The sequence below is a fragment of the Thermomyces dupontii genome (assembly GCF_041956625.1).
Source record: "Thermomyces dupontii strain NRRL 2155 unplaced genomic scaffold VTN31scaffold_3, whole genome shotgun sequence".
Lineage (NCBI taxonomy): Eukaryota > Fungi > Ascomycota > Eurotiomycetes > Eurotiales > Trichocomaceae > Thermomyces > Thermomyces dupontii.
In genome coordinates, this window is record NW_027192309.1 from 896,718 (window position 1) to 922,517 (window position 25,800).

At 52.8% G+C, this 25,800-nt stretch overlaps 7 protein-coding genes across 7 annotated transcripts; 2 read left to right on the plus strand and 5 right to left on the minus strand.

The window, feature by feature from the left end:
• Positions 1–212: 212 nt before the first annotated feature.
• On the minus strand, positions 213–2,159 carry VTN31DRAFT_3781 (uncharacterized protein; the record flags this gene model as incomplete). Its single annotated transcript, XM_069404098.1, has 6 exons — positions 213–1,404; positions 1,463–1,587; positions 1,641–1,751; positions 1,811–1,945; positions 1,996–2,090; positions 2,144–2,159. The coding sequence occupies 6 exons, from the start codon at positions 2,157–2,159 to the stop codon at positions 213–215; spliced, it is 1,674 nt and encodes a 557-aa protein (XP_069261106.1).
• Positions 2,160–2,390: 231 nt separating this feature from the next.
• Positions 2,391–4,231, plus strand: VTN31DRAFT_3782 (uncharacterized protein; the record flags this gene model as incomplete). The annotated part of the gene is made up of 4 exons (XM_069404099.1): positions 2,391–2,558; positions 2,609–2,689; positions 2,757–3,932; positions 3,998–4,231. 4 exons carry the CDS (start codon positions 2,391–2,393, stop codon positions 4,229–4,231), a joined length of 1,659 nt encoding a protein of 552 aa, XP_069261107.1.
• Positions 4,232–4,455: 224 nt separating this feature from the next.
• On the minus strand, positions 4,456–6,118 carry VTN31DRAFT_3783 (uncharacterized protein; the record flags this gene model as incomplete). The annotated part of the gene is made up of 3 exons (XM_069404100.1): positions 4,456–4,797; positions 4,854–5,992; positions 6,049–6,118. 3 exons carry the CDS (start codon positions 6,116–6,118, stop codon positions 4,456–4,458), a joined length of 1,551 nt encoding a protein of 516 aa, XP_069261108.1.
• A 1,406-nt stretch (positions 6,119–7,524) lies between these two features.
• VTN31DRAFT_3784 (uncharacterized protein) lies at positions 7,525–11,047 on the plus strand (the record flags this gene model as incomplete). Its single annotated transcript, XM_069404101.1, has 3 exons — positions 7,525–10,014; positions 10,066–10,573; positions 10,623–11,047. 3 exons carry the CDS (start codon positions 7,525–7,527, stop codon positions 11,045–11,047), a joined length of 3,423 nt encoding a protein of 1,140 aa, XP_069261109.1.
• Positions 11,048–16,780: 5,733 nt separating this feature from the next.
• VTN31DRAFT_3785 (uncharacterized protein) lies at positions 16,781–17,557 on the minus strand (the record flags this gene model as incomplete). The annotated part of the gene is made up of 1 exon (XM_069404102.1): positions 16,781–17,557. One exon carries the CDS (start codon positions 17,555–17,557, stop codon positions 16,781–16,783), a length of 777 nt encoding a protein of 258 aa, XP_069261110.1.
• A 1,035-nt stretch (positions 17,558–18,592) lies between these two features.
• VTN31DRAFT_3786 (DNA-directed RNA polymerase II subunit RPB2) lies at positions 18,593–22,424 on the minus strand (the record flags this gene model as incomplete). The annotated part of the gene is made up of 2 exons (XM_069404103.1): positions 18,593–18,755; positions 18,811–22,424. The coding sequence occupies 2 exons, from the start codon at positions 22,422–22,424 to the stop codon at positions 18,593–18,595; spliced, it is 3,777 nt and encodes a 1,258-aa protein (XP_069261111.1).
• A 678-nt stretch (positions 22,425–23,102) lies between these two features.
• VTN31DRAFT_3787 (uncharacterized protein) lies at positions 23,103–25,340 on the minus strand (the record flags this gene model as incomplete). Its single annotated transcript, XM_069404104.1, has 9 exons — positions 23,103–23,185; positions 23,240–23,357; positions 23,417–24,216; positions 24,270–24,363; positions 24,413–24,647; positions 24,704–24,810; positions 24,869–25,116; positions 25,195–25,252; positions 25,314–25,340. The coding sequence occupies 9 exons, from the start codon at positions 25,338–25,340 to the stop codon at positions 23,103–23,105; spliced, it is 1,770 nt and encodes a 589-aa protein (XP_069261112.1).
• Positions 25,341–25,800: the final 460 nt, after the last annotated feature.

Sequence of the window (25,800 nt, forward strand, 5' to 3'; positions counted from 1 at the left end):
TGAGTGGTGAGGTTCAAACAAGCATCGATGACCGTCCAATGAATCACCAATACAACCCATCCGTAAATGCATATTGCATGGACACTTCCGCCGACTCCTTCTTGATCTTCAAGCCCATGGATCTGCCAAACTGCACCGCATCCTCCGACAGATTCTCACAGCCCTGGATCGTCAGCGTCTCGAGGAACGGCCGGCGCTCGCGCTCGTCATCGTCAATCCTCCCCGCTCTCAACATTCTCGCGGCGCGCTCTCTCAAAGGTGCGCAATTCGACGATGGTGCGGATGGAGACGCCCGTGATGCTTGTGTTGGGGATATGCAGCTCGCGCAGGTTCGGCAGCTGCGGGAGGAGGGCGGCCAGGTCGCGGTCGCAGAGCGTGTACATGCCCTCCACCCACAGGTGCTTGAGGTTGCGCAGCACGCGGCTGTTCTGCACAAGGCTGATCAAGTGGTGTCGCTGGACGTCGAAATACTGCTCCACTCGAAGCATCTCGAGGGTGGGCTCCGGGAGGCTGGTGAGCAGATTGTAGAACCCCTGATCCTTGATGAAGTTGACGTTGGCCAGGACCAATGATTTCAGTTTGGGGGGCAGACGGACACCCTCCAGGGTGGCGTCATTCTCAGATATGGGTGTGGACCGCCTGCAGTAGACCAGACTGAGATGCTCCAGATTTGGCGGAAACACGACTGGTCCGACGAGTGCCACCCTCCAGAGTGTGAGAATCCGCAAGCTGGTCCCGTACCTCAGTCGTTCCATCGACAGGTTGAATGCCGGTGTGGGGCCGACCTTGGGACATTCGAGACGGAGCTCTTCCAGCTTCGGTACCCGATTCCAGGCTTCTTCATCAGACACCCTGCTGACGAACGGAGCTGGCACCGGCATTGGTTTGTACCAGGGCAGAGTCAGGGGACCACTGGGCTGGTGAGCCACGAAGTCAATCTCAGCGATGAAGCGCTTCAGGTTGGGGAGCAACTTCGGGGGAACCGAGCCGTGGTCGCGGTCATCTGTCAGGAATGCCTCCCGCAGATGCAAGGTTTGGAGTTTGGGGAGCTCCCGAAGGATGTCGACGATGTTGTCCATGACCATGCCCAGGCCCACCCGTAGAATGAGACATTTAAGTTGCTTAAAGTTAAGAATCACATCAAGGCACAGCCCGCTGGGCAGCGTGCACGAGAAATTGAAATGTTCAATGTTTCGAAACCCCTTTATGATCTCCAGCACTTTCGCTCCGTCTTCACGGTTGAGGTTGACCGACAGGTGCTTCAGAGAGCCACGAGACCGCGCCAGATACGTACGCATTGCTTTCAAGGGGATTTTCCTGTGGTGGTAAAAGTCCAGTTTGAGCCAAGGCTCAGGGTACGACAACAGAAACTGGTTCCAGCCCTTGCAAACTTGCATCATCTTGCTAGACACGGAGGCGTTTAGTGAGAGGTCTCCCATTGCCTGGCGGACCTGGAACTCACAGAATGGTCTTGAAGTTCAGGTGCTTCAAGATCAGAAATACCAGTTCCGCTGGAAGAGCCCTGAACGGATCGCGCCTTTTGGGTTCCATTCTGCTCGCCAGTTTTGTGTGCAATTCCTCAACTAACTGAATGTCGAGTCAGCGACCTGCTGCGGTTCCTGGAGCGTGATGATGCGAACCGAGCGTTGGGGGTGATTCTCCGGAAGAGTTTTTAGAGCGTAAGAGTAAACTTCCCTGGCCTTCTCTGGATTGCCTTCCAAGAGCAAGGCCTTTGCCGCTCTGAGATAGCCCTGTGAATGAGAAGTCAGGCCGAGAAAGTCGTGCCTCTGGGTTTTGGAAGTATACAAACACGACCGTCTAGGTTATTGATTTTGACCATGTGCCGTGCATCTCTTAGGGCCAGATCATATTTGCCCATTTTGCTATAGATGGCCGATCTGTTGTCCAGAATATCCAGCACATTTGCACCCTTTTGTTTCAAAGCCTGGGAACCTTAGACCAAATTCCTTGACGGGCATAAGAGCCATTACTGACTTCATCCATGAACATAAGTGCCCTCTTGTAATCCCCTTTTCTTGCCAGGTCTCGGCCATATTTCAGGTACATGACCGGGTTGTCCCAGGTCATGTCTGTTTAGAATTGTTAGTAACATCTCCGGGCACACTCTTGTTAGGGCACTCACCTTGATTTCTGACCATGATCAAAGGTGTTGGACAACAACATTGCTCACAATGCTCCGAGATCAGTTTGCGAGCAGTGAACTGAATGTCAAGCAGCAGCATCTGCGCGTTTGGACGCGTTACTGGGTTGATCACGCGGTCACGTGAGGCGGTGAGCATCCTGAACGCCAGTGCTCTCTTGTTTACATTCTGCTACTTTGGGTTCTCGTTGTTTCGAACATAGCGGTGAACAGCTGCTAAATGCCTCCAATGGAGTCTTCGAATCTTGAAACAGCGGCCAAATATGTCAATAACTTGCTGCTGGCTCGTGGATTGCTGAAAAACGGCAAGCCAATCAACTTTATGCAGCCCGATGACGGAGAATCGACATGGGCTCGGATCATCAATTTAATCAATGACCTTGTAGTCAGGAGAGATGTCGGTGCTATTTGACCCCTTTTGATATGTGCAGCAACTGACCATCATAGCGAGAAGCGGAACATCGAGAAAACCTTGCGGTTACAATCCAGAAATTACGTACTACGGAGTCTCAGCAGACGGCGGAAATTGTGCGTCAATCACACGCGCCCAAGTTCAACTGTAGTAATCATGAGACTGACAATTGCGCTCACGTAGGAAAAACTCGAGTCTAAAAATGCTGAACTGTCTCGCGCCCTGGCCCTGGCCGAAGGGCAACAACGCGCCGTCGAGACTGATCTGCGGGATGCGGAGGCGACTATTAAGCAGTTGAAAGAGCAGGTTCAGAAGTTGAAGACAACCGTGCAGCAAGTACGCGCGCAGTGTGCAAACGACATTCGGAAACGCGACGTGGAGATACAAAAACTCAAATCTCACCTCAACGAGCGTCAACGAGGAAAGCGAGAGGGTCTGGCAGTGACGACGATCAACATCAATCCGGCCGCGGAGCGCCCGACGAAGTCCAGGAGTGCGCCGGACGTTAATGACCCGAGTTACAGCCTGAAGCAAGAAACAACGGAGTTCCTGACCGAGCTGTGCCAGAATCTGAGCGACGAAAACGATAGCCTGATCTCTCTCGCAAGAACAACAATCCTAACCCTACGGGAGCTGCAGGGTCTCTCTGAGACAGAGAACGGTGACCCGGCTACTTCTGGAGCCTGCATGAATCTACAGACAGCCAGCGGACCAATTCAATCAGTTCCCACGTCGGTCGAGGATTTGTCTCGTGAGATGGACGTGGTTCTCGACCACCTTCGAAGCCTTCTCACGAACCCATCCTTCGTTCCGCTCGAAGAAGTAGAAATCCGTGATCAGCAAATTGAGCGTCTCCGCGAGGGATGGGAGCGCATGGAGGAGAGATGGAAGCAGGTTGTGGCGATGATGGACAACTGGCATCGTCGGATGTGCGACGGGGGTGGTGGGATCAATGTCGATGAGCTACGGAAGGGGATGGCTCTTGATTCAGGCCTAGGAGCATCAATGGCTCCAATAGCAGAACGATCACCAACGCCCACTGATTCCAAGGGCAACCGGGATGAGTTAGTGAATGTTGCCGACGAAGACGAAGACGAGGAGAATCAAGGTCGGGCGAAACTGCTCAAGCCGAATCCACCAAAGAAGGCCATCAAAGCACTTGGTGAGAGACACAGCAACGTGGCCACACAGTCATCAACACGCAAGGTGTCTTTCTACGAAGAACCCGCCGCCCCGAAGCAGGATGATTCAGATGACCACAACGACGAGAACGAAACGGAACTCGTTAAGGCCCATGCCGCTAAGACAGTAACGCAACGCACCACGCGACGGAAATCTGGTTCCCGGGTCTCCCGGCAGGTACGTCACCTTCCCGTTCTTATTCTAACGTTTGTCAAGAGCCTCAATCTAACAGTACTGTACAGGACAAGATTGCCGAGAAGCTAGCCAGAGTGGAAGCCGAGGCACAGGCTGCCATCCGCCGAAATCTGCAGCAAACAAGAAAACGGACAAGAGCATCACTTAAAGCAGAGAACGGGAGTGAAGGGACGCGGGCCTCATCCAAGACGGGTGCGGGTGGTGATGGAACTACAAGGAGGTCCACCCGCAGACGGAGTACGCTCACAAATGAAGAACTGGGAGCCTTGATGGGGCAGTAATGCATTATGGTTCTTGATCGTATCGTTTGGTCCTGGTGCGGCCAGCCATCGCATGCGAGTTTGCAAGATACCCAGACTGTTTAATAGAGTTTGAAACATCTTCTATTTGTACATTGGTACATTGGAATTTTAGTGAATTTTGGTGCTCTAATATCCAGGGAGCAATTCAAACATCTCTCATAGCCGTCGTATTTGCCGAACAACTGCCACGAGTTTCAGTACCATTACTGCTTGGTGGCATTTCTATCGTGACCCGTCGTCGTCATAGCATACTCGTGCTCGAACCGACGCTTGCTCAGCACTTGCTCAACATCCGAAGCCCGCTGCGCAGCATCGACATCGCCGAACAAGATGTCCATATCCTCCAGACTGCGGCCCTTGGTCTCCTTGACAAACACGAACACAAACACGCCCATGGCGACACAGAACACGCCAAACATGAGGAATGTCCGCCAGCCGATGTGGTGCACCGCACTCGGCGTGATCTCAGTGATGACGAAATTGAAGAGCCATTGCGTCGCGGCGCCGAGGCCGACACCGTAGGCTCGCAGCCGAGTGGGAAAGATCTGGCAAGCAAGTCAGTTGCTATCCCTTGAATATCCCTGTCGAAGACAAAACGAACCTCGCTCAGGTACACCCATGGAGTCGGACCCCATGAGGCCGAGTATCCGATCACGTAAAGGTAGATCATGGCCACCATGGCAATGGACGCTTTTGACACCTCGGTGCTCTCCGTGTCCGGCGGGTGCGTGGCGAGCACAGCGCCGATGATGAACATCATACTGGCCATCCAGGCGGCGCCGCCAATGAGCGCCTTCTTCCGTCCCAAGAAGTCGATTCCGATTAAAAGGAACACGAGTGTTGCCACGACCTTGACCGTGCCATAGACGCCGGTAGCGAACAGCGACGCGTTGGTCGCGCTGACGCCGACGGTCTGGAAGATTGCAGGAGCATAGTATCCGATACTGTTGGTGCCGGAGAACTGCTGCCAGAACATGAGGCAAAATGCCAGGAAGAAGCGATACCGGCTGCCTTTACGCAGGACTTCGCGCCAGGTCACCCCCTCGGTGGCAGCCAGCTCTTCCTCGAGTGAGGCCCGGATCTCAGCCATCTCCGTCTGAACCGATTCGCTGTGGGTCGGCTCGTTGCGGATATAGGCCAGGGAAGCTAGCGCTTCTTCATGACGGCCCTGCTTGACGAGCCAACGAGGGGACTCCTTCAGGAAAAAGAGCCCAAACAACATGAGACCGCCAGGAATGAGCTGGACGCCAACGGGGATGCGCCATTGCTTGGTGCTCGGTGGCACATGGAGGGCAACACCGTAGTTCAGCCAGTACGAAAAGGTGCTACCGATCACGAGGAACTCTTGGAAGAGACCCGCAACTCGACCCCGGATCTTTGGCGGGCAGTTCTCGCTGACGAACACGGGAGTGATGGACGACATGCCGCCGACACCCAGGCCCGCAACCACACGACCGCCGTAGATCAAGCCAATTTCATGGTGTGCACCAACCTGCAGAGCGCCGCCGAACAAGAACACAACGGAGAAGAACATCAGGGAATATCGACGACCGAAACGGTCATTGAGATAAGCGGCGAAAATGGAGCCAAAGAAGCAGCCGGCCGTCAGCAGCGACACTACGTTGGATGACACACGGGCATTTTTCTCCGAGGAAAAGCCACTGGAGTCGAGAGGGAGCCCAAAATCGACCTTGAAGCTGTCCAGGGCAAGGACACTGCCCATTACACCCGTGTCATACCCTGTTTCTGTCAGAAACCAGTCCTATTATGGTCAGGCAATTGGAGAGGCAACACACCGAATAGCAGTGAGCCCAGGTAGGCCACTGCAGTGAGGATGTAGACCCGATAGTTCTTGAAGAACTGCATGGTGCGTACGGTCCTATCCTTCGGGCTTGATGCAAAGGGCGACTCAACATGACATTGAATTGACCCTCGGGTGACGTCTTGCCAGGGAGTGGTTCTTATGTATCTACAGTATTCCATCTCGAATACCCATTATTGCCGTCTGGAGTGGAAGCGAGCTCCACGCAACGCAGGATTCCACCCAGCAGAGCATCACCATCGCATTGTCAAACTACGACTCTACAAGAAGAACGTTGGCCATCGCTGCTTGTCATTGGTGCTTCGGCAGTGTCTACCCCGGAATCCCGTGTCGAGTGGGGGACAAGCGCGGTGGACAGGACGAAGAGCGTAGTATTTTGCTTCGACGATCAGTTCGGGGAGAGGCGGGAGTCCTCCGCAAATCCGCAGAGGTCCAGAGTCTCACCTCCATTCTTATTCTCCCGCCAATTGGGTAATTTCCGTCTGCTTCAAGCAGCTTCTGTGTTTTGCTGGTCTACCGAGACTTGATTACAGTACTCTAATAATGGCAGGACTTAGGAACAGGGTGCCTATCGTGTCTATGTGCAAACTTGTGACTAATAGCACACTCTCAGAGAACATCCGAGCCCTGATATTTTCAAGTAGTTAACTAGCAAACTGGATACGAAGGACCAAAGGACACATAACTAGCCCGGGATTTGCTCGGAGCATATGGCGACTGTGGGCAGCACACACTCCAGTGCAGCTCATCACATCGGCAACTACCTTGAATGTACTCCGTACTGGGTAGTAAACAATGCTGGAGCCGAATTGCCCTGCAGGAGAGGATGAGAAGTCTGTGAAGTTCACCTAACCTACCGGAAAGGAGTGCAAAGATTGCCGACCTGAGGCACAAACCGCAGGCATATGGTGCACGTGACCGCTCGTATCTTCATCACGTGAGCTATTTTCTGTCTTTCGGTCTCTGGAGACTGCTCCATCATGATTAATTTGAGGCCTGGACGAATAGTATCATTTGTATTCCTGCACCCATGAACAGGGTAGATTAGGTAAATGAGAACACTACGACTGATTAATCCTGTTTTCTTCAACCCTCTCTCTGTCCCACTGTCAACAGAGTCGAAAGAGAGTCGTACCTACTCCATAGTCCATTGTAGTAGGACTCCAGGTTAGGGTTACCGTAGGCATGTTGATGCCTGAGGCTTATAGAGTGGATACCTTAGGTATCATAACACGTGATACTGGGAAGGCGCATCGAACTTGGCGCGTCAAGAGTTTGTGATGCAGAGCTCCAGGCGCATGTTGACTTGTCCACAAAAACAATCAACCTGGCGAATCGGACTCCCCTGGTGAACTGTGGTCAGCATTGTTTCTTCCCTGCTTATTTCGATCACCAGCGGGGTCATCGAATGAATAATATCGCGGAACCGGACATCTACTGTTAGTAAGACATGTCCTTTTCCGTGCCGGACTCGAGTCCTCCCTCGACTCCAGGCCGAACCGATGATGAATGGACGAGCACTCTGTCCACGACACCGGCCGGTCCGCCCCCTTCGTCATATAAGAGCTCGCAACTGAGGCCTCGTTCAAACCTGCGTTTCTCGCAGTCGATTGATAGTCAGTCGGGCGGTAACTTTGATGGTTCGGAAAGTTTGTTTTCGTCGCTATCGTCATCGAATCTTCCTCCATTGCCAAGCCATGCGCCGTCGTTCTGCTCGTCTTTTGGAGCGCCGCCGGGTTCCGGCCTAGCGAACGGCGGGAAGTTCACCTTTGGCGCGAGAGCAAACAGTCGCAATCGCATGACTGAAAAGGACAACGACTTGGAGGAAGAGGTCGACGGGGAAGAAGATGACGAAGAGTTTGAAGACGAAGAGGAAGAAGGGGAGGACGAGGAATACGAAGAGAGCGAGGAAGAGAGCGAGGAAGAAGCTGAAGAAGATGAAGATGATGATGAAGTGGAGGAGGAAGAAGATGATGGAGACGTGGAGGACAATGAGTCGGACGAGATGGATGCGGAGCCCACTAGCAGCCGATTTTCTTTGTCTGACCTTCGGTCTAGCACCACAGGGCCGCGATCTTCCATTCCGACAAAGAAAAAGCTCATCTACTCGAACCCCGACAACGCTAAGCGTGCAAAGCTAGATGAAAAATGGGCCACATCGTCGCCGTCTCAGCCAAAGATCACAGTTGGTCCCCGAAAGAAGCCTTCTCAAATGCCGTCTCTCGTGCGCAATCTGGTTTCGAGTTCATCTCTCGCCAAGGTTGATGAGCCAGGTGACTTGATCATCCAAACGGAAGATTATATCGCGTCTTTGGTGCACAGAGTGGAGTCGGGAGAGTTGGGTGAAGATGAACGTTCCGAAATCCTCTCGGAAACGTCGAGGAATCTAGTTGAGACATGGACGGCCATTGCGAACGACATACGACGACGAAGTGGTCGCTCACGACCTGACACTGCCTTCGGACCCGGAGAGAAAGCCACCGGCGTTGAGAAAGCGGCCTATATCTGCTCACTGCTTCTGTCGCTTTTCCACCCGCCGGCCAAAGGTCAAGAAAACATACGGGACCAAGAATTCCGTGGTACGCGACAGAGCCTTGTTCTTGCCAGGCCACAGGCGAATGCTACTGTTCCTATTCCGAAAGTTTTACTGGATTGGCTCAATGAAAACCACCTAGCCACGGACACCGAGGTGGAAGCTCTACGAGCTACTAGTCCGAACCCGACGGCAGCGGCGGATTTTTGGGACATCATCCAAGCTGGGGTCATGCGTGGACGTTTCCGAGACATGGCGGAGCTTCTTCGTTCTGCCGACTTTAACTACGCGCGCTCTGCATTACAGGATGGTCTTACACAGCCAGGGTATCGCGGAGTCGAGCTGCAGAATATTCAAAAAGTGGTCAATAGACTGGTTCAGCTCCTGGAGTCGTCTCCGGCGGCGCAAAATGACGACTGGAACATGACGGGCTTTGACTGGGCTGCCTATCGGAAGCGCGTCAACTCGGCGCTTTTGGAACTGCAGGAGTTTGCGGAAGGGCAGGATTCACTGCCGAGACAGTCGTTCGAGACTGGTACTCAGTTACAGGCTCCGAACTTTGGCTTGCCGCAGAAATCGAATGCGGGGCAAGGGTTCTTCACTCAGTCATTGCGTAGGGCAGAGAGCCGTATTCCTTGGTCAATCTACGAAAGTATCAAGGGAATCTATGGTATTCTGCTGGGTGATGCATCGGCTGTCATTGCTGTATCCGAGGACTGGGTTGAGGCTACTGTTGGGCTGACGGTGTGGTGGAATGGTGACGAAGAAGAAGCGGGACGGAGCGTGAATGGTCTCGGAGGGTCCAAGTCCCAGTCGATTCTCCGGACAGAAGATGCAAATCCCTATCTTCGACGGTTGGAATACAGTTTCGCTACCGTGACGGATGAATCGGCCAAAGGCAAGAGATTCCAGCCGAACTCTCTAGATAGCCAAGAAGTTGCTCTTGCGTCGGTGTTCGAGGGCAACGTTGATGGTGTGGTCCGACTTTTGCAGACGTGGTCGTTGTGTATCGCGGTTGCCGTTGTTGAGGTGGCGAGTATCGGCGGCTGGTTGCAGACCGGGGCAGGAAATGCTTCCATGCCCGGCTTTCTGAGTGAGAACGATTTGATGGTGCTATCTTACGGCCAGGATGGTCCATCAATCGACAAGATACAGAAAGACGAGATCCTGACGAATTATGCGGAGGGGCTCGCTGCTCGGGAGAAGATCCGATACCAGGACGAGACCCATGCTGGCTGGGAGATTGCTTTGGCTGTGTTACGTCGCGTGCGGAATCCGGAGATCAAACAGAAGAAGGTCCCTGAATTCCTGGAGGGCGTGTCGCTGGATACGTTTGAAGAGGTCAATAATTCGGTCATCACTCTGACGGAATTCGGGTTCGAGAGTGAAGGCCGCAAGCTGTCCGAGGTAAGATGGCGTCCTTTCAATCGATCGCAAACATGTACGCTGACTTGACAGAAACACGGCGACCGGGTCCTGAACTCGACCGGGGACTGCGATTACGGACTTGCAATGATCTGCTTTGCCCGAGCACGCGCTCGGCGCAAGGTCAAAGATGTGGCCAACATGCTGATCGCACACTCGCTGGCGCAGTCTCGTGCATATCCGCCGGAGGAGAAGCTGAGCGGTCAGCTGCGTTCCCTCATCAGGGATCCGAAGAAAACGCTTTCGTCCGTGGCGGAAACGGACAGCGAGGCAGCGCGGATCCTGCAGTTCTATGCCAGTGGCTACGCGACGCTGCGTCGGTACTACGAAATCCGCGATGGAACTGCGACGGAGAAAGATGGACGGCCGCTGAAGCTGAAGCCGCTCGCGAGGAAGCTAGCGGCGGCCGATGCCCTAGTTGCGGTGATTCGCAGTTCTGCGGATTGTATCTACGGCGGTCTTTACGATAACGAGCGAGACAGCGCTGTTTTGGTCGATGCGTTGTTGGCCTTGCTGGGCGAGGCGCTAGTTTTTGTCGATGGTATGTTCGTTTCCCTCGAGAAGAGAAGATCATTTGCTGACAGGTTCAGGCTCATCTTTGCTGCCGCTCTCCCACCAAGCCACGATTCTCGCCGCAATCGAGGATCTGGAGACGGTTACACCGCGAGTGTTTGCCGCTTGTGCAGAATTCCTTGACAAAACCCTCACGGAATATCGAAACGAGAAACAGCCGTCGAAGAGACCCACCCCGACGCAACCGCCATCGTTCCCATCCCTGAAGCGGAACGCGTCATCAACTCTGACGACCTCAACGGCGAGCAGTTTCTCGTTCATCGGCAGCGAGGTGCTCCCGGCGGTGGCGGACACGGATATCGGTACGACGACCGTGTCGAGAGGCTGGGACTGGCGGGACGCGTTGGCCACAGCGCCGGACGACAAGGAGGCGAGCGATATCGCACGAGAGATGCTTCGGGTACTCCGGTTGAAACTGGCTCGAGGGATGGCGCTACGGTGATGGACAGAACGGGACTCGGCATGTACGATTACTCTACTATTTTTCTCAGGCGTAGTACTCCGTCGGTCTAGATTTAATTCGATCGGTGTTTGAAAGATACCCATGTCAAGTTCATCAAAGATCAATACGAGGGCTGAGAAATCCTTCATCAAACGGCCATCCCAGATCCAATTCCTTGGGAAAACCGGGGATGATGAGGTCAACTCGGCCATATCGGCCGATACCCATGGACTTTTTTGAAGAGCTTCCCATCGACCGAGTGGCAAATTCCTCGACGGGGATTGGAAGTATGTACGACCCGTACCAGCAAGAATGGACGAGAACAACAAAGTTCCTCAACTGGATGGATGTGAATTCCTGGATTCCTCCGCCCCACAAGCTGAAGATGATCAGAGCCGTCGAGGGTGGTTAAGATGTTGATCAAGGCGGCGGAGATGGTTGACATTTTTAAAGTTTGACAGCCGCTGTGGGTTAAACTCAATTGCGTTTTAATGTTTTTTGTTCTCGGTTGAAAAGTCACCATGACACCTGCGGAGGAGAGGTAGGAATGAAAACGTACCAACGTTTACCGAGGGCTGCAGTAGGTAGTACTTCGTACTTATGCCACCGATGTATGAATGAAAGAAATACTCTGATCAATTGGAAAATCGGAAGAGTAGTACGGAGTCCGAGTATGTACTTTTTCACGCGGTTTGCCGCAATCCTGAATACTGACTACAGCTGCATGCACCTGGAGCTGCTCAGCCTTCAGCCCTATGGCACTTTGACATGAACTTCTCCATGCATGTATCTCCATACCAGGTAGTACTTACATACTCGACGCGATAATCAAAGGCCCAAGGCAGACTTCCCCTTTGATATGTGAGGTTAACCTTAAGCCTTGACTAAACCAGAAGAGGAACTTTGACCTACAGTAACTTAATTACAGTACGGAGTGTTCCGTCCTGATGATGCTTGGTGTACATACTGTATATTGGTCACGTGATCAACGCCCGGCCGGGATCGCGGATCCACCGCGTCTGCATGATTTCTCAGGTTCCCAGAGGACAGTTGAACAGCCGGCAATCTGAAGGACATTCATAGAATCAAGGCGGCTGCATCGATGTGACCGGGCAATTGGTTCCACCCGTTTGGTGGTGGTTGGGACGGAGAACTCCGTGTTGTATTACTCGTACAGACATGTAGTAAGTAGTACTATTTACTAGGTACGAGCACAGTAGAGGACTCAGGCCAAGACATCAACAATCGGAATAGCCGACAGTCTGGAACCATTGAGAAGTCATGAATAGCTTATGCCTCTTGATGAATTGATTCTCCCTCTGATTAATCCAAGACCAATTGCGATCCAATGTTGCAAGATGTTTCGATTTGAATTTCTTCCGGAGGGCCTCCCAGATGCATCCTCTAAGGTCCTTACTACTACATACAGTACTAGGCCATCGTCGTTGGGACGGCAATATACGCTGGATCTACAAGTCTGCATGGAACGATGTGCCGGGTCCCAGCCTAGCGCGAGGCCAACAGCACCGGGTCCAAAGCGACACAATGTACAGTATCCCTGTCCCACCGTCAGGCTTACTCCGGACTGTGACTAGTTAGTAATAAAGTCAAGTAGTATGTACATATGGAGTTCGGGCCGGATGCATGTGCATGCATCCAAAGTCAAATCATGAACAGAACCATCCTGACGCTGCATAGGGCTGAGGGACATAGTACTAGTACATTTTGCCACTCGACAAACACGGGCAGTAAACTTCAAGTTACCTGCCCATACTGGCCATTCTGGACTTCCCCGTTGTTTGCTTTGATGACCTCGGATCGAACCTTCGACAATGGCTCGGGAACGTTCGCAGGAGAACATAGACAAGAGTTCATCTTCCATGACCCCTGATTGGCTGGCTGCAGGAAAGTTCAAACTTAACTTTAATCTTATCTGATGATGAAATTCATCAATCGAACCCCATTGCGACGAAGATCTCTCGTTAATGTACGGAGTATAAAACACCAATCTGAAGCTCAATTCTAGATTGCATAGACAAGCATCAGCTCAATGTCAGTTAACTTTGTTCCATTCGGCCTTGTCTCCGGCGGTGAAGAGACAAGACCATCTTTCCTCTTTGCCCATGACGAAGACGACTTGAAGGTTGACGTTGCCGTTCGGACTCATCATTGGTCCGAATTTCGTAATTCCGGAACCTAGTTAGATATGCCTATCTTGGTTTAGCGTAGACTAGTTAACCACTTCGCCACACCAAATTTAGGGTTCCCAAGGGCCTAACTTTATCGACCAGGAATGAGGCTGAATTGGCTTGGGACAAAGACGTCCTGTCAGTCAAAAACAGGCGAACGGCGTCCCACACTCCCCACATATATCCCACGCCGCGCTAAGCCTGTTTGGGGAAAACTCGATTCGAATCGGCCGAGCTTAAATCGGAACGGAATGTTTGCAGAAGCAAACACGTGAGAAACTTTTTAGATCAATGGCAACTTTTTTTTTTTCTTTTTTTCTTTGATGAAAGAGCTAACCTTGCACATTCTCCGCCTGCGGAGTTGGGTCGTCCGACTCAGCCTGACGCATCTCTTAATCAATCCTGTTGGCACCTAATGTTGTAACTGGGGCCATGGGAAAGCCTGCCGAATGACTCAGCGGTTTGATCGAACCATGTGGCTCTAAGCAAAGGCTGTGTGGCTTGGTCGAGTCCCATCAGCCACTCAACCTTCCTGATCGAGTAATCTGTTCAATCAAAATCGACTAGCCCGGAGGTTCCGAGAGTTCGATTTTGCACAAACCAACGACGCAAGCATGTAATTTCGAGGGAAAAAGAAAAAGAAAAAAAAAGACAACCTTATCTGGATGGGGAACAGATGGAGGGATGGGGATCTGCAAGACTCACCGCTCGGGACCTTTGGATGTTATCAAGGGCGGGCGATCCTACTTGACTACCTATATATTGGGTCATGACATACTCCCCTTCCTCCTCGACATGAGTACGTGCAAGAACGTTGTCTTGCAAACAGGCTTTCCATTCCTTTGAAATTGTTCCATCTTTGTTGTCGTCATTCCTTGGATTGATTGTGTGTGCTAGAGTCTGTCGCCTGTTTGCTTTTATAGAATCACGAGGCTAGACGTTGATGTCCTTCCGGCAAGAGTCTACAAGAGTCTACGAGTACGAACTTACGAGTCCCTCTGTCGCGCTGTTGGTGATACTTTGCAGTTTGCTTTCCCGTGAAGTGTCTCTGCTAACGGGGTTCGCCAGGTCTGAATTCTAATCCCAAACTCTCCGACCTGGTCCAGTCCGGTTTCACTGCAATTGCAGCCGCTATCCTATTCCGATTTGCATGTTATATATTGATCCCCGCGAAGTCTCTGGAAGATAGACACGGGAACCTTCTCACCTTCTTTTTCCTGAGCCACGCCATCAAAATCCAAATCCTCTCTCAACACCAAACCAAGACGGGATTCTTTCATCCACCATGTGCTACCAAGTCGTCGAGCGCTACTCCGCCTGCCGCTGCCTCTATTTTCAGCACGCCGTCGACCCATGTGAGGCATACGGCCAGCGGAATCACGTTGTGCAGGAGAAGACGGTTCTCGTGGGCTATGCCTGTCCGGCGCATTCCGGACGATCGGGTTCGACGAGGGACCCGTCGCAGGGGAATAATAATAATAATATGAAGAGCTTCCGATAGAGCCGCCCCTGCCCATCTTCCCCTCTTCATTATTTATTTCAGCTCAAAAAGTTCGACTCGGTGCTGGCTCGCCCCCCTAACCACCGCTTTTCGTGTTCCGATATCCGACCTTCCTTTATTCGTCTATTTTCCTTGACGGGATCTCCCCCTGGTGGGATGTGACGCTACGATGTCATGAGTCGATGCCGGCATGCGTTGTTGTTGAATTTTTGTACATGCAACGAAAAAAAAAAAAAAAAAAAAGTTCGAATTGACTTGCGAATGCTTGGTACGATGACGACTGGCATTGGAGGCGCAAGTGATGTGTGTTTCGCTTCTTTGTTTCTTTCGCATTCTGGAACGCATCTCGGGGTGCATATTGTACCTGCAGGACAGGGCTTTGTCTACTAATTGACGTTTCTCTCGTTTGATCCATCTACTAGTTCTGCTAGCTAATCGCTAGTCATATTAAACAATTTCCGCCTTATCCGGTTGAAAGCATAGAATGTCAGCATAGGGAGACTCAATCTCCTGACAACCATGAGGAGGTTACACACCAGCGGGGGCGAGTGTTCTCCCGAGGATAAGACCAAGACAGGGCTCGTACTTTATGCTGAACAGTGTGTGGAACTTTGCAAAGATAGACCTGATTTTTGGAAAAAAAGACAAAACTCAATGAATCAATCACATCTCATAGACGATAGTACCACTGGACACAGCCTACGAAACCAAGGCCAATGGCTGGTCCCCCATAGTGGTATGTGGATGGAGTCTTGTCCGTTCTCCGTGGCTTCTTTCAATAATTTTAACGTCTCTCAAGCTATCTACTGGGTGGCTTATGCAGTGGATGAATATTTCCCAATGGTATTGGAGAAAGAGAGAGAGAGAGAGAGGCATAAGGCGTGCGTTTGGGGTCTCCGCGAGAGAAATATGCCTCACGGCGTCTACTTTAAGGATGGAGAGTTCTCCGACTCGAAAATTGGAGAATTCGGATCAAGCCTGTCTTGTGTTGCAGGACTAGGGACTGTGCTTCGTAGTATTCTCCTGCATAATGCTTGTTAAACCTGTGTACTACTATGGTCTTTACCCAGATGTATGAAGGAAAACGTCTCTTGTAATCCTACCCGGTAGGCTCTTCGAAAAATAATGTCGCATCTCAGCTATGTACAGGAAAAGCAAAGGCAAGCATAACGTCCTAGTAGAGGTGAGTTGCAACTTCCGCAGGTTCCATACATCAAGTACTGATCTGTGTCCTACCAACCGTTTGGCTGGGAAGTCCATTCTGCCAAGTTTACTTACTCCTGTGCTGCGTTGTAGGTCCTAATTATCTTTGGACGAAAAGGAAATAAAGTGCAGGTTGAGTCTTTGATCGAGAACGGATTTTTCCGAACACTGACAATCAATCGATCAATCAATCATAGCTTGGCTTTTGTTTAATTCTGACGAATTCTAATGAATGCCCCGGAGACCCTGCTTTAAACTCTATATCATAATATTACAAGTTCAGCTGTTCATCGGCATACTCTCCTTTTGAGGGCTTTATGCCGTCGTCGCTCTGCAATCGGTACCGAATGTGGGAATTGTCTTTGCCTAGCCTGCAGGTTCTTCAGCTTCAAAAATCTCCGATTTATATATGTATAAAGTCTCAGTCGTTGGGCCAAGTTAATCTGCGGCTCAAACAAGAATCGGGGTCAAGGAACAATAAAGTTATGCTAATCACGCAGAAGAAACTGTGGCTAGAGGGACTTGCTCAACGCCCCGTTCGGTTGACTCCGAAATAGAGTGACAAGAAAGTCAAACTCAAGTTGATCCATGGGGCTAGTTCTCTCTTGTTTTCTCCCTTATGTCAATAACCTGCTTATTTCCAACAAGGACAATTGGCTGGCATTCTGTGCTTTTTGATTCAGACCTCGAAACTGTTGTCTACTCCAAGAAACGACAATCACATTTACTCGGTTGACCAAGTCAATCATGCAATGTCATTCATCATTCATCACTCATTAAGGAGCGTACATCTCGATTCATAAGGAGCGTAGTAAAGGTATAACCCAACCCCAAACCCAGCTATACCTCAAAGCACTCACTAAACTCACTATCCGACGAGCACTCACTACTCCCCGACGATTCCGATTCGACGTATCCACACCTTCGCCCTCCACAATCGAGCTTGATGCGCTCCCCTCTGCGCGTGATGCCGTACCGGTTACACCGGCACTCGCGCGGCAGCGAGTGGTGATCGCTGAACGACGACGCCGACGACGGCGACGTGCTGCCCTCGCGTCGCGACCAGATGGAGGAGCCGGAGGAGCTGGATGGGCTGAAGGCGTCGTCTTCCGGGGAGGAAGACTCCGAGAGGCGCGCCCGCGCGAGACGCGCGGAGAGTTCAGCTTCATCAAAGGCAATGGCCTCGCGCAGATCGCGCGAGGCGTACGGGCGGGAGGGCCGGGGGTGCTGGATCTTGGATGGTGAAAGGGCGCGGCCTTTGGGGACGTCCGTGGAGTCGCGGCGCCGGCGATGGCTGCTGCTGCTGCTACTTGTGGAAGACGATTTGCCCGGAACGTCCAGAATGTTGAGTTTGCGGCCCGTCACCGGCTCGACCGTGTACTCGACGGCCGGGTCGTGCGACACATGATACCCGTCCATGACATAGTAGTAGTAGTACCGTGCACCAAGTCGCAGCACCGAGGTCTGGAAGCGGAATTTGCCCGTCCATGCGCCGGGCTTGCCGGGGTCGCGGGACAGAGGAAGTTGGCGTGCATAGTTATCCCAGCTGCCGACGAGATGGACGGCCCGAACGCCGCTGGATGTGCGAAGAGAAAAGTTCAATTGCACGGTAGCCATGGCGATAACCCCACCCTTCGTAGAATTAAAATTATCAACAAAACTAAAAAAGCGAGCGGATATGCCGGAGTCAATCCGCTGACTGTTGACTGAACTTGACAATGATCAATGACGGGCCAGAGCTGCTCTCGATAGTTTCGGAAAGATGGCGCCGATAACGATGGATGGTCGACAGTCCCGTTATGACGACACCAGCATTAGACGTTGAAGCCAGAAACAAAAAAAGGGATTAAATGATATAGAAAGAAAATCCAGTGAGCTGATGCAATGTCGACCCGCGACAATGCTTTGCCGTGCCGTTTCCAAGGCAGAAGGGTTGACCGTCTTTCACCAGCAGTGCTGTATATCAAAGCAGAGCACAGCTCTGACTCTGATCAACACTTTTGTGATCTATCCGCCAGGGATAGAGAAAGGCGTAGGATGCAATCGCGAGAGTAAGCTCCGATCCAGTGCAGCCAGTGCACTGTGGATGAGGCTTGAAAACGGAGGACCAGCCCACGCAGAAAAAAGAAAAGAAAAGAAAAAAAAATAAGAAGTAGAACAATAAACAAAGATCCCCAGGATCCAAGATCAGCGACCCTCGACAAAAAAGCACAACCGAAGAAACAAGGAGAGAGCCCGGCGAAACGCTCACTTTTATGTCTTTTTCCATGTTGTTGATGGCTCATGGATGAAGGAGGGGAACAAGCTCAGCCAATCATGTTTGCAGCCTGCAACGACACCCTCAGCGCGGACTTCTGGCTGGGCCGATTGGCGGAGATCGACCGGACAACAAATCGGGAACTCGCATGCGCCAATCAGGGCGAAGAACTACGCGCGCCTTTCTGCATGGGGAATGCTACCTTCCTAAATAGACTAGTCACATTTCAGTCCCATCCGATCCTAGAAAGGTGATAAGCTTATCCTGGTAAGTACAGTAACTAGTACACTTTCGGTTTAGTTCATAATCAAATACGGAAAGTACAACAATCCCAGTCGACAACGCCGCAAATGCTCTCAGCCAAACCCTAAGTGAAGGAACGAATCGACAAAGCATCACCGCACCGACACACCCGAGCGGTCCGTAAACATCCGCGCCGCAATGTTCATCGCCGCCAGTTCCTGGAATAGCAGCTTCGCCGCATAGGGAATATGCACCTGCGAGATGCGGTGCTTGTTGTTGCACAGCCGGCATTCAAACAACCCTTTCTTGAGTTTCCTGTAAACATGTTAGCTCTGTAGATAGAGATGCATAGGGAAACGTAGAAACGTACGCAATCGGCGTCATCAGCCCGCAGTCGTCACAAATGTGCACTCGGAACGGATCCGATACGTCAAACAGCCGTTCCTTGAGGAACGCGCTGGCGCCGTGCGCAATCATGCAGTCGCGCTCCATTTCGCCGAAACGGAGACCACCGTCCCGAGCACGACCTTCCACCGGCTGCCGCGTGAGGATCTGCGTCGGCCCGCGCGCCCGCGCGTGGATTTTGTCGTCGACCATGTGCCGCAGCCGCTGGTAGTACGTCGGCCCCAGGAAGATCTGCGCCCGCAGCTTGCGCCCCGTGTGTCCGTTGTACATCACCTCGAACCCGCGCGAGTGGTACCCGTGCTCACGCAGTAGCCGCGATATCGAGTCCACCGTCACGTCCGTAAACGGTGTGGCGTCACCCTCGAACCCACGCAGCGCCGACACCTTGCTGAGCTGGCACTCGATCAAGTGGGCAATCGTCATTCGCGACGGAATGGCGTGCGGGTTGATGATCAGGTCCGGCACAATACCCTCCGCCGTGAACGGCATGTCCTCTTGCCGATATGTGATGCCAATTGTACCCTTTTGTCCGTGTCGCGACGCAAACTTGTCGCCAATCTGCGGGATCTTGGTCGTCCGCATCCGCACCTTGACGAACTTGAGATCGTCGTTGCTCGTCGTGATCAGCACCTGGTCGACGATTCCCGACTCCGTCGCCCGCAGCGGCGTCGACGCATCCATCTTGGTGTGCGCTTTGGTCCGCTGCCCAAGCTCCTCCGACTCGGGCGGCAACGGCGCCGTCTTGCCAATGATGATGTCCTCGCCGGTGACCCGCACGCCGGGAGACACGATGCCGTCGTCGTCGAGCTTGTCGTACGTGCCCTTGCGCATCCCCAGCGTGTCCGCCCGCATCGGCTTTTCGAACCGCTCCACCACCGTCAGCCCCACCATCTTCTCGCTCTCCGTGTACGTCCGGTAGAAGAGACTCCGGAACAGGCCCCGGTCGATGCTGCTCTGGTTCATAATGACGGAATCTTCCTGGTTGTAGCCCGAGTAACATGCAATGGCGACGATGGCGTTCTGGCCCGCCGGCAGCTCGCGGAACTTCAAGAACTCCATCGACCGTGTCGTCGCCAGCGGCTTCTGCGGGTAGTATAGAATGTTCGCCATGGTTTCCATGCGTTGGTCAAAGTTGGTCAGGAACACACCCATGGCCTGTTTACCCATTGCCGCTTGGTACGTGTTTCGCGGCGACTGGTTGTGGTCGGGGAAGGGGATAATGCTGGCGCAGATGCCAAGGATCATGCTTGGATGGATCTCGCAATGTGTCCATGTGTGCGCCCTCTGGGAGGGCATTGATCGCACCCGCCGGTGAGTGTCTCCGTCTGTATCCTCCGGCATCGCATAGCCGGCTTGAAGCTGCTTGGAGATTTCCAAGTCTTCCGGCGTCATTGCGATCATGATTGTCTCTTCCTCTTCCGCATCCACGTACTCGACTACGCCTGACTTGACCAGACCGTCCCACCCAAAGTAGCGCTCTCTCCGTTCCTCGGGGTCGAGGTCTGGGGGCAGCTCGCGGTCCGCCTCCAACTTGCGAATGTGCTCCTTGGTGAGCATCAATGACCCGCAGTTCTCGCTCTTGGGGTCGGTGTCGATTACGAACAGCGGCCGGCAGACACGCCCAGAGTCCGTGAAGATTTTGAACTCGCGATCTCGGATGTCACGCACCAAGCTGACCTCGTGAGAAATCATGTTGCGCCGGCGCAGCGACAGAATCGTGTTGACCAGATGCGATGGGTCTCGGTGCACACCAACCCAAACACCGTTGACAAACACCTTGGTCGCGTTGGGTGTCACCTGCGGCTCAAACTCCTCCAGGACCTCCATGTTCCGCTGAATCATGAAGTCAATGATAGGCTCACTGGGGGTGCCGACGGTGATGTAGCACATGAGCGCAAGGTTCTTGACCAGACCGCAAGCCTGGCCTTCGGGCGTCTCGGCCGGGCACACCAGGCCCCAGTGCGTGTTGTGCAGCTGCCGAGGCTTAGCGATCTTACCGTCACGGCCGATTGGAGTGTTGGTTCGTCGCAAGTGGGACAGCGTTGAGGCATAGGTGTAGCGGCTCAGCACCTGCGAGACACCAGCCTTGGAGCTCATGGCCTTCTTCTGCTCGCCCCAGTTTCCAGTGGCGAGAGCATACTTGAGGCCGCCGGTCAACGTGCTGGCCTTGACGCCAATGTTCAGATAGATCTCCCGGTTGGTCTCGACGCAGCGTTGCACGTAGCGCTGAAGATCCCGGGTCAGACGAGTAAACAGCGTCCGGAAGAGGGTCGCGAGTAGCGGGCCAGCCAGGTCCAGACGTTTCTTGCCAAAGTGATCCCGATCGTCGACGTCACGACGTCCCAGGGCACACTGCAACAAGCGGTGCACCATGTACCCGAGGAAGAAAGCTTTGCGCGTTTCGCTCCCTTCACTCTGCGAAATATGAGGCAAAAACTCCTTCTGCATGATTTCCCGCGCATATCGCACTCGGCGCTCATGATTCATGCTGGACTGCGATGAGCCACGTTTGGCAATGAAATCGAGAGCCACTTCGCGGTCCTGGATGACGAAGCCTTCCTCGATACACGGCTTGAGCATCTCCAACATGGGGGTGTCATTGCGGTCATAGCAAATATGATTGAGGATATCTTCGTCGGACACGACGCCGAGCGCGCGGAAGACGACAACGATGGGGATGTCGGTTTTGATATACGGCAGTGTGGACCGAATGGTGGGACCGAAGCCTCCCTTTGCAGCGTCGCCCTTGGCAAACAGCTTCAGAGACAGCTGGGACAGGATGCGCGAGCCCTTTTCGACGGCGCTTCGGATCTCGGCGACGTACGGTGTCGGGCTCGGGGGCGCCTTCTTGAACACCTGCACGATGTTTCCGGCGCTGCGCTCCTGCGCAATCAAGACCTTTTCGCTGCCGTTGATGATGAAGTAACCACCGGAATCGTACGGACACTCGTTCCAGTTGTACAGAGACTGTTCACTCAAATCCTTGAGAATGCAGTACTTGGACTTGAGCATGATGGGCATTTTCCCAATGAAGACGTTCTCTTCCTCGCTCTGCTCGGGCGGCAGCTCCTTCTGCTCCCAATGCAGATAGGTTCCCCGGGCCCTGCGCTCCTCGTCGTCCACCACCGCGCCGCCCTCTTCCTCATCCCTGTCTGCCAGCAGACGCTCGCGACCTTCGGTGATCCGTTTCGTGATCCCGAGATACAGCGGGCTGGCATATGTCAAATTCCGATGTCGCGCCTCCATGGGCAGCATTATGCTGGTCGCGCCGTCGCCCTCAGTCATGGACGGACGGGCCAGCATGACGGTGCCGAACTTGAGCTCGTACCGGCGCAGCACGACCGGGTCGACCTCATCTTCGGACGGTGTCAGTGTCTGGTCCAGCGTCACCTGCCCTTGTTCTTCCACAAGCTCTTGCATCGTCGACGAGATGAACTCATCGAACGAGTCCAGCTGCTGCGACACCAGACCCTTGGAGTCGAAAAAGGACGCGATCACCGTCCAGCAATCCTCGGGCGTGATCCCTTCCTCCGCATCGTCGTAGTACTCATCGTCGTAAACGTCCTCGTATTCGGCCATCGTGACAGAGATCGATCAGAGTAACAACTTCCAAGTCTTTATTGCTCAAGCGATGGTGGCGAAACACGGGGAAGATTCGAGCGCGTCTGCGCTCGCACGGCGGTCCGGGTTTCCTCTGGCTGCGCGCTCGGTACGACTCCGGGATTGCGATTCGTTGTCGACCTGGAAAACCGCTCGATACAAGAAAAACGAATTGATGGCCGAAGAGGATGGCCAGGTCGATGTCTTTTCTGACCTCCAGCTACAATGAAGCCGTCGTCTTTGCTCCAGCCTGGTTTCGCGCTAGGCTGAATATGGATTAGTGGTCAATCACATGACTAAAATCAGTGACCAATCAACATCAAGTCCTCGATCAAAATGCAAAGGGCGTATGAGAACTGCAAGTTTTCATGCTTGTCAATAGTCAAGAAGAAGCCCAGTATTTCAGAGCACTTATGGCATCAGGGAGGATGAAAGATTACATCAGGTGGTATTGGTATTATTCATTGGAAACTGAGGCTGCACTACATGAATCCTACGATGTGAGTAGGTAGAGTACAGTAGTTTTCGGCAGTTATCCTCGGCCAGAGGGATACATTTTCAGTCATAATCTCATCTAACTGTACAATGCATACGAATCATAACGGCACTCTCCGCCGATTAGTAGGTGGTTTACTATTGTACATACATCTTTACGTCCTACCGGACGAACTGAAGCAAAGTCTCCAGCATATCCTTAAACTCACTCGCCGCGGCGTCATCGTCCAAATCATTGATTTGCTCTAAAGCAAGGAATCAGCAACCAAGCAGGCCGAAGAGGATGTAGATGAACGTACCTTGCAGCGTGGTCCGAATAACGGACATGTCCTCATCGCGATCAGCCAGGAGTTCTGCGATCTTCTTCTTCGCTCCATCGTCTTCGGCAATGAGCCAGGCGAGAATGGTGTCGATGGTCTGAATAAAGGAAGCATTAGCACAAGAAGAGAATCTACGGGGGATATTGTGTAGCTCACCTGCAAAGAAAAAAGTCCCGCGTCTAATCGCCGAGAAAGCCATTCCGCGGCCATGGCCTCCTGCTCCTCGGCATCCAACCCTTGCCGCTCGCGCTCGATCACGGCCTCAACAGGCTGCAGCCGCGCGGCGAACTCTCGGCGGAGGGTCATCAGCTTCTCGATCTTCTCGTAGTCCTTCTCCATAAATTTCGCCAGCGTGCGTATTCGGGCCGCCGAGCCGCCGGGAAGATAGCGAAGCATGGCGGCAAAAATCGAAAGGAGATGCTCCACGGTCTCCGGGTCCTGTTTCCTCATAAACATGCCAAACACGGTCCTTAAACCCGCAATCTCGACGAGGCGCTCGCAGGCCACTACGCCGCCGGGCCCCGAGAGGGCGTGATCGAGGACTCGCAGAGCGCGTTTTTTGCTTAATTTGCCTTCCCGGAGCATGATTTGCGCGAGCTCCACGCCTTCGGCCTCGATGAACTTGGCTTTTCCTTCCTCTTCATCAACCATACATGTTAGACAGTTGAAGAGATTTTCGACGTATTCTTCCTCGTCCGAGTCTTTTTCAGGATCTCGCCTTCGATAGACGCTGAGGAGTTGAAGGAGGGTGTCGACGCCGTCTTTCTCTGCTAACTTCAATCGGGTTTTCTGGGATGACTGTAAAAGAATGGCCAGAACTTCGGCAGCATACTGCTTGTTCTGGCTGACGGGGCTTTCCTTCTTTTGTATCCGGTTCAAGAGCCACGACAAGATCTGATCGTCCAGCCCGAGTTTCTCTGCAATAGCGGCCTGTGAGGCCATGTTTTCCATGACATCTGTTCAACATTAGCGAACGCGTGCCTATCAGTAAGGGTACTGGGTAACATACTCAAAACATAGTAAACACCCGCGCGATCCGCATCGTTAGACTCATCGAGCCGCGACAGGTTCTGCGTCAGCAATTCAACGATATCCGCATCAATCTACACTATTAGCCAAGCCTGCATTTCTGAAAGAGGAGATACTGCCTACCATAGCATTCACAAGGGCATCCCACTGCTCCTGCTCCGCATTGACATCTTCATCCGTCAACTCGGCAATGATCTGGATCGCGTCGATGGCAATATCCGTGTTATCGTGAGCCAGCAGCGACACCAGCGAGGCCACACAACCCGTTTTGGCAAACTCCTCGTACAGCTCAGGGTGTTCCGACACGATCGACAGGGCCTTGATATCGGTATCGAGATCGGCTTCAGACGCCATGAACCTAGGAGACGCATTTAGCAAAGCCCCAGCCCAACCAGCGTTGTTCAAGAACCATACTTTTGGGGCTCATTCTCGTATTTCGCCCTCAACTCGGCATTTTTCGCTATGCGCTTCTCAAAATTGAGCGCCGTTTTGCGCAACCAGGCGACATCGATCTTCTCCGGCTGCGGACTTTAGTCAACAACCACCCCCGGTCGAGCAGGAACAGATAAAAGTCCATACCGCAGCGGATTCCACCTCCTTTTCCGCTTGATCTAGATACTCCATCGCCTGCGCGGTCTCCTTTGCCATCCCCCCACCAAAGAACCGCCCTTCATCATCGTCCGGAACATCCTCCTCAAAGTCGGGTGGGAGCTCCGGGCCGGCAACTTCAGACTCTTCCTCTTCTTCATCTGTAACCATGGGTGCTTTGCCTTTGTTCCGCACGTCGCCGTTGGCATCGACTTTCACGGCTTTCTTGTACAGCTCATCTTGGATCACGATCAGACGCGGTCAGCTTTTGTCCCATTTCAATTGCTTCTCGGAATGGAGAGAAGGAGCTGGCATACTGGGATCTTGGATGGGCTGTTCGAGCTTGCGCTTGCCGGCGCTCACGGTAGAGGGTTTCTGGAAGGGAGCTCGAGCGTCAGCGTGAGCAGTGAACGGACATCAACCTGGTGTTCTAAACCTTGAAGATATCATCGAAGCTGGCCATGGTGACGAGCACCGAGCGCAAAGACGCGCCTTTGACTCTGCACTATGATCTGGAGCTTATAATCTCAAAGCAGCGCGCCTCTCACCAAATCTCTCGAACGGGAACAGCAAACGCAATTTGATGATCAACAATAAATCGCGACACCATCATCAGAAGCACCAACGCCAGAATCGCCGATCACAAGCCAAACGTCAAGTCGTGATGATACCGTATCATTATCTTTCCGTAACAACTAAGCCAAATACGGCTGCCAAGATATGATTTCCGTAAAGATCCAAGGACAAGAGGAAAAAGAAAAAGCCCGAGCTTCGGACTGAGCTTCATCTCCCTCGTCCTCGATCAAAATCGAATCACAATTCCTCACAAAAATACGAAAATAATCTCGACCGAAAAAATATGCCTCCCAAGCGCGTCCCCGTCGCCCCCGCCACCGTCCCCAGCCGCGCCGGCAACGAGGGCT